This window comes from Solanum tuberosum, unplaced genomic scaffold (assembly GCF_000226075.1).
Source record: "Solanum tuberosum cultivar DM 1-3 516 R44 unplaced genomic scaffold, SolTub_3.0 scf00078, whole genome shotgun sequence".
Classification (NCBI taxonomy): Eukaryota; Viridiplantae; Streptophyta; class Magnoliopsida; order Solanales; family Solanaceae; genus Solanum; species Solanum tuberosum.
Window position 1 is genome coordinate 1,910,999 of NW_006239005.1, and position 8,061 is coordinate 1,919,059.

Sequence of the window (8,061 nt, forward strand, 5' to 3'; positions counted from 1 at the left end):
TTCCCCAAGTTGGTGAGTCCTGAAGTCCGAGGACAAGACCCTATGATCTAGCTTCTATGTTTAGTTCTTTGCTTATGTTGAAAGACATTGTTGTACTTTCCTATTTCAAGACTTCTTATTGATGTAAGGGCTAAGTCCCATTTTCGATACTTCTATGTATAGATGGTGCATTATGACAAAGTTAGATTCTGGTTTTCATATATGAAGTGAAGTTGAACTTCCAAAGTAAAAGTTTTAAATTTTCCGTGATTTTATTCTATGATACATGCTATGACGAATTCTAAGGGCTTGTATAAGACCTCTTCGTGGTCGAATACGCCTGTAACGACTAGGGGGTGCTCTCGCGTCGTTACAGTTTTGATCCTGGGGCATCGCGCAACTCAGTGCGCCCCAACCCCCTTCAATAGTTCAGGGGTTGGCGCCCTGCGCCACTCAGTGTGTCAGGGTCACCAGGACCCCTACTCTTTCGACCTTCTTTTCGTATGAGTTCCCTGGAATTATACCGATGTTTTCTAATTGATCTCCACACTCTAAATTACATCTAAACATAGAGAGATCATCCATAACATAAAATTATAACCCTTGAATCCATAATTCAAATTCAAGGTAGAGTTAACAGTTAAGTCTTGAGAGATCTTCCGAGTCATTTTGAGAAGTCTTTTACAATCATTTTAAACTTGTTTTAAGACTTGAGCACTTGAATTTGAGGATGAGTAGAGTTGAGTTCATTTTCTTTAAAATGATATATTTTAACTAAGTATTCCAAGAGTAAGTGTTTTTACATTTAAGATGAGAGGAAACATCGATTTCCAAAAGAGTTCTGGAGCAGTTTTGAGTGCTATCTCTTTTAAGGGAAATATTTTGAGTAATAATCTCAAACCAGAGAAAGAGTTATGTTTTTAAACATATGAGCCAAGTTATATTTTTGGAAGTAGTATTGAGCACCGATATGGAGACGAGTTCAGATAACTCAAAGTCCTCATAAACCATGTAGCCAACGTGGATAGAAAGGATCATACTTTTTAGATGATTCCTTATTGTTTTTAAGCATATACTAGTGGATCCACTTAGTTAGTAGTCCTATACCTCGGGAAAGTATAGGATAGTTCTGGCAGCGTGGGCGAGACATTGTGTCATCACATAACTCATAGTGATGGTTGTTGGTTAGAGAATCTCCCACACAGAGTTATTTTGTAGTTTTACATACAAACTGAGTTATATTGTATTTTCCAATACATTGAGTTTCTATCTACTATTTTTAAAGCTTTTCTTTATATCACATTATTGTTTTTGCTTTTATATTGAAATGAGATGAGACTGAGTTGAGATTGAGTTGAGTTGAGACGAGGTAATTTGTTTCTTCAGTTTCAGTTCAAGCTTATGTCGTGTTTTAGATTTCCCCTTGCATGCTCATACATTCCATGTACTGACGCTATTTGTCCTGCATCTTTTATGATGCAGATACAGGTAACCAGGATCTTTAACCAGCGCTTCCTTGATCCAGTTTAGTTCCTGAGTTGTTTGGTGAGTCTTCTTGCTTCCGAAGGATCCCTTATTTATATTCAGTTATTTCAGCTTGTTAGGATGATCGGGGGTCTTGTCCCGACATTCCTCATAGTATTAGAGGCTTCATAGATAGACAGTAGTAGTTCATGAGTCTTGTTCATTTCAATTGTTATGTTCTAAACTTGAGTTTCCCTTGAGGCCAGTTGAATGTTCTCTAAACATTTCTGCGTTTATCATTATGAGATATTTGAGTTAAAAGTTTATCTTTTGAGTTTATCTTTCATTGAGTAAGCCTTTCGCTGAGAGTTGAACCAGACCAAGGGTTCGCTTGGGGCCAACAATGGTTCTTGAGTGTCGGCCACGTTCAGGGTGCAGGCTCGAGGCGTGACAGTGATAATTATCTATATTGATTAAGAGATTTAATAATTGTTGGTGGTGATGATTGAAATTGATGGCTAATGGTGATGACGATTGATTTTAGTGTTTGGCGATAGTGATGGTTGAGGTTGGTGTCGGGGTTGGGGTTAGGGTTGGACTGGGATAGTGGTTGTGGATGGTAGCTGTGGTTGAAATGGTGTTTGTGGGTAGTGGGTGAAAATAGATACAGTAGCGGCAAACTGTTATCTTTGTAGAATTTCTTAAACAAACATCTTAATGATATTAAGACTTTCTTACATATCTTAATGATTTAGACTCATTATGTGGTTGTAAAAGAAGGAAAAACAAACACACTTAATGATTAAGATTTAAACCTTTAAAACAGATAAACTTAATCACTGATATTTGAATAATTAAGATTAAGACCTTTATTAAGTGCAAACAAATAGGCATTTGTGTGATTATAAATTATTTCATTAAGCAAAAAAAGAAGATTTCAAAATCAAATTCTTTCTAATTATACAAAGATAACATTCTTTTGAAAACAAACCAAAAAAAGTATGACACATAAATTGAGACGGAGAAAATATAAAGTAAACAAATACCAACTTTGAATTAAAATGGTATATAGAAATATGCACATAATGATAATTGATGATTCATATACTGAATATAAATTTCTTCACCATGGACCACACTTTCATATTTGTTTTCTTGAAATTAAAAGGATGGGGATATTTGTAGGAGTGGACCCTTGTCTTGAATGAGAATCTCCAAAAAGCCACCACGTGGCATAGGCCCATTTGTCATAACAGATTCCATCTCACCTGACCATTTCAAGAACCACCCTCTCTTTCTGTTACACTAACAATATAAAATAGTACCAACAAGGGTTGTGGTCGTGTGATAAGTAAACCTTCATCCTTGACCAAGAGGTCTCGGGTTCGAGCCTCCTTACGTACGGAGTCGCATTTGTTGGAGTGATTTATCAGGATGTTAAGAGAGAAGCAAAAAATATATTTTTGTAATTAATTTCAAGTGGTGGAGATATATAGAGATTATGTTATCTTGTAATTAATTAATTTTCCTTAAAAAAAATAATAATATTAATCTCATTTCATTTTGCCTATAAATAGATAGACAACCACTATACTAAAAACATAACAATTTACGGCAGCTGATGCAGCAGAAAGGCAGAAGCTTTAACCGTAGATCAAGAACATTTACTAGATCTCGCATTGCCGTTGAGGGTTCTTAGTAAACAAACGTATCTACATTGTAATAATATATTACTATTATAATTTAAATTTTTTCGTTGTCGTTGATTTCCTCCAATTATGGCTCCTGTTATTGGTGCTGCTGGTGCTGGTGCTAAATCAGGTTTCGCGTTCATGACTTTTCTTATATTTATATATTGAGATTGTTTGTTTGAAATGAAATGAATATGAATATGAATGGTGATTATGATCGTGTACAGGAGAAGAACGCGATATTCAGAAGAATTATTGGATGGAGCATACATCGGAACTTACTGTGGAAGCGATGATGCTTGATTCAAAAGCAGCTGATCTTGACAAAGAAGAGAGGCCTGAGGTATAACCGTGGCAGATCATTTCTTTGGTCATTTTTTTCTATTCAAATTGTAACGGATCGTTTCCTCATCTGGATAAGGATATTCTTTTGCTGGTCTTAATTTCGAAGTCATTTTCATGAATATTCAATAATAGAATATGCCCATGTATTTTTTTTCCAAAAGAAATAAGGTTATGTTGTTTCCATATTATGTGTCAGTTAGTTGATACTTGCATATAATGACTTGATTCCACCTACCCTGTTGAAACACAAATTTACAATTAATCAAGATTTGTTAAATATGGAAATTTTCTGTTTGATTCTGAATTACTCAATTTACTTGTTCAGGTAAAATCAACATTATGTTCAGTTCGTTGTTTAAAACTCATGTTCTCTGCTTTTACTCCTATTTACTATGGACAGAAGTTAGTGAAAAGTAGTGGCTCTAACTAATGTCTTAAAATCTTTGGATCTGTTTCTTTCTTGTTAAAATCGAAGCTTTTCATTTTTGGAATTTTCTGTTGATATGTGTATACTAAGATAGCACTCTCTTGCTGTATGAGTGGATTCAAATTTTGGTACATGCTAAGTTGAATTTTACTACTTGTTCATCCCCAAGAAGGAAGAAAAATCGAAGAACATGTAGGAGTAAATCATAGAACCAAATTTTGGTTTCAAAGTGAGAAGTCAGACCTCTGGTTAACAAAAAGCAGAGGTGCTTGCTTATATGACCCTCTCAGTTGTTTCAAATCTTGGATCCAAAAGATTCTTGCAATTCGTGAGCCTCATATTATCATTAGATATACGGGTGTTCTCTACATGATTTTTGTATGACCTTCATTTTTGTGCTTGTGAAACTGTGGTCTTAGTAGCAAGATTTTATGTTTCCTTCGGAGTTACTAAAAGGGTGTTCTGTGCATACTTGTGGATGTTCTGTTGTGATTTTTGACATGATTTTCTGACATATATTAGTATCACTCAAATATTTTGAAACTTGTGGATGGATGTTCATATTAGGTGCTCTCTCTACTCCCACCATATGAAGGGAAATCAGTGTTAGAGTTGGGTGCTGGTATTGGCCGTTTCACTAGTGAGTTAGCCAAAAATGCTGGGCAGCTCATAGCACTGGACTTTATCGATAGTGCAATTAAGAAGGTTTGTGACATTTATTGTTGGAGTGTGTGACGAGTTTATTCAGCAGGTTAATTGATTACTTTGGGGGATATATACCTCTTTTTCCTCATCTCTTAATTTGCTTATTGCAGAATAAAAGCATCAATAAGCATCATAAGAATGTCAAGTTTATGTGTGCTGATGTGACTTCTCCAGATTTGAAGTTTTCACCTGAATCAGTCGACTTGATATTTTCAAACTGGCTACTGATGTATCTTTCTGATGAAGAGGTACTTTTATTTTAATCTTCTGTCGTGTGAAATTCACAAGGATTGCACTTGATATTTTGAATTGTTTGTTTGATCAGATATCATGTAACCTACGAACATCATATCCATCAACTGTTCATAGATATTCAAACTGAATCCTCTTTTCTTTGCTAAAACATTCTAAAAAGAAGGATTATGCAATAAGTAATTAACCTCCATCCACCGGCAATTTTGAGGAGTGATTTTTCTTTTGACTATTTATTCCCTATGTAGATCATAAAATCTACTATGAATGATCGCGCCTATTGGTGAAATTGGATACATTTTTCAACAAGTGCACATTTTACGATTAGTGTGACTACTTCTCAAATGATCAGTACAGAAAGATTAGACTTAAGGAGTGTTAGGAATATCTCTCACACTTTAGACTTTTGAAATTGTTTCTTTTTGGCTGATTTCAGGTCCAGAGTCTTGTGGAGAGAATGGTAAAATGGTTGAAAGTTGGAGGCTACATATTTTTCAGAGAGTCATGCTTCCATCAATCAGGAGACCACAAGCGAAAGAACAACCCAACCCATTATCGGGAGCCTAGATTTTACACAAAGGTCTTAACATTTCTTCGATTTCTGTTCCCATTGGAATGATACTATGTTGATCATTTAAAACTGTTATCTTCTTAGCTTTCAACAGTTTACCCAGTACCTGAAATATACTTTTGTGTTGCTCTACTTAACGTTCTCGAGTCCTTAACTTGTATGCAGGTGTTTAAAGAATGTCATATAAATGCTGGTGATGGTAAATCATTTGAACTTTCTCTCATCGGTTGCAAGTGCATTGGAGCTTATGTTAAAAACAAAAAGAATCAGAATCAGGTATATATTTTCTTCCCTCCTCTCCCCTTATGTTATTATTAACCCGATCATCCAATCACTCCACCCTTGCTTCTTGTGTCTTGCAGATTTGTTGGCTATGGCAAAAGGTTAATTCTGAGGATGACAGGGGATTCCAGCGTTTCCTGGACAATGTTCAATACAAATGTAGTGGCATACTGCGATATGAACGTGTCTTTGGAGAAGGTTATGTGAGCACAGGAGGACTTGGTGAGCCTTAATTAGCTCGTTCCAATCAAAACCATTTATATTACTTTATCTTGTTTTCTCTAATTAGGTAATTAATGTTGAGCAGATACCACAAAAGAATTCGTTTCTATGTTGGATCTTCAACCTGGCCAAAAAGTCCTTGATGTTGGCTGTGGAATAGGTGGAGGTGACTTTTACATGGCTGAGAATTATGATGTTCATGTTGTTGCTATTGACCTCTCGATTAACATGATATCGTTTGCTCTTGAACGTTCAATTGGTCTCAAATGTGCCGTTGAATTTGAGGTTGCTGATTGTACAAAGAAAACATATCCTGATGGCACATTTGATGTGATTTACAGTCGAGACACTATCCTTCACATCCAAGTAATTTCCTTTCTTGTGCTACATTAATCTTCAATCGCCTTCTCTATGTGGCTGTCTTACTTCTCTTTTTATGGTAAAATGATAGTGTACTTTCACTCTTTCAGGACAAACCCGCGTTATTCAGATCTTTCTACAGGTGGCTGAAACCAGGAGGCAAAGTCCTCATAAGTGATTACTGCAAATGCCCAATACCAGCATCGGACGAGTTTTCTGAGTATATAAAGCAAAGGGGTTATGATTTACATGATGTTGCAACATATGGCCAGGTATTCGTTCATTCAAAAAGACATACCCCCTTCTCTTTTCTGTTTGCATGACAGTGTTTCTTATGCCATTTTCCTTAATATAGATGCTCAAAGATGCCAGTTTTGATGAAGTTATTGCTGAGGATCGAACTGAACAGGTGTGTTTCTGCAGCCCATGTTTTCTTTGTAAATAAACAAAAGCTTAGATATGGAGACAAACATAAAAAGACTTTTTATACTTTATTGCAGTTCATTAATGTTCTCCAAAAGGAGTTGAATACTGTGGAGAAGGAACGCGATTCATTTATCCAAGAATTCTCAGAAGTGAGTGCTTTTTTATCACTTTGTAATTTTTCATTTTGTGGTTTGAAGGAGTACTTCTCACTTTTGATTCTAATATTATTTAACAGCAAGACTACAATGAAATAGTTGGAGGTTGGAAGGCCAAGCTATTGAGGAGTTCATCTGGTGAACAGAGGTGGGGTTTGTTCATTGCCAAGAAGAAGTGATTGTCAAAATGCAGGATGTATCTGGTTTTCGTTTACGTTCTTATGTATCGTATGTTGTTCAGCTTGCCTTGTAATAATAATGTTCTTACATCTTTATGATGTATGATCAACTGTAAGATTGAATCTTTAGATATAAATCTTCTACTTCTTCTATCATCTTAGAGGGATCTGTTCTTAATTCAAATGGACAACAAGTCTTATGTGATGCATATAAATAATGTTCAAAAACTATGTTGTTATTAACAAACCAGGTTGTCACCACATCCATGGTACATAGTGTGTGCATCTTACTGATTTTTTTTTGATGTTATGAATATTTATGATTCCAAAAGAACAAACATAATCTTCATGTGCTAAATATAAACTATTGGATAATCAAGTATGAGTGGAAAAATGATTGCAACAATACTAGAGTACCAGGTCAATTTTTCTCCACCCACAACCCAATAAATTTAATTACTCTCTTAGTCTCAATTTATGTGACACCGTTTGACGGCATGAAGTTTTAGAAATAAGAAAAGACTTTGTTATGTTTACTAATTGCCCATATTAAAGTCACTTTAATACTTACTTTTCGTTGACTTTTCTTCCCAATAAAATATTAAGTGGAAGCCAAAAAGAGTAAACATAAGGATGGTGCCATTAATGGTTGTATAATAAGAAAATATGACATTCTTTTTGGGAAAGATTCTATGTGGTTTTGATGATTGACAAAGTAACATAAAACATACAAGTCAAGCTTGTTCATAGATACATAGACTCAAGGAGCTGAATCTATAGCAAGATCATATATTGAATAAAGACATATGTGCAAAAATTAAGGAACAAATAATGGTTATTTCTGATTAACGCAAGAAAAAAACATGTGTTGAATTGAAGAGTAGGAGTTCGACTACAACACTAAAAAAATCAAGGAATTTGATTTGAAAAATGAGTTTCACTTGAAGTAGAACTCTAAGTCAAATGAGTTTGAGTTAATGTGGAGTTTGTAGTAAAGAAAAAC

At 35.0% G+C, this 8,061-nt stretch overlaps 1 protein-coding gene across 1 annotated transcript; it reads left to right on the plus strand.

Annotated features, from left to right (window-relative positions):
* The first annotated feature begins 3,041 nt into the window (after positions 1 to 3,041).
* Positions 3,042 to 7,305, plus strand: LOC102596533 (phosphomethylethanolamine N-methyltransferase-like). Its single transcript, XM_006346580.2, has 12 exons — positions 3,042 to 3,264; positions 3,362 to 3,477; positions 4,474 to 4,611; positions 4,722 to 4,859; positions 5,300 to 5,443; positions 5,600 to 5,710; positions 5,797 to 5,938; positions 6,024 to 6,304; positions 6,409 to 6,570; positions 6,654 to 6,707; positions 6,799 to 6,873; positions 6,960 to 7,305. Exons 1-12 carry the CDS (start codon positions 3,222 to 3,224, stop codon positions 7,056 to 7,058), a joined length of 1,503 nt encoding a protein of 500 aa, XP_006346642.1. The 5' UTR covers positions 3,042 to 3,221; the 3' UTR covers positions 7,059 to 7,305.
* Positions 7,306 to 8,061: the final 756 nt, after the last annotated feature.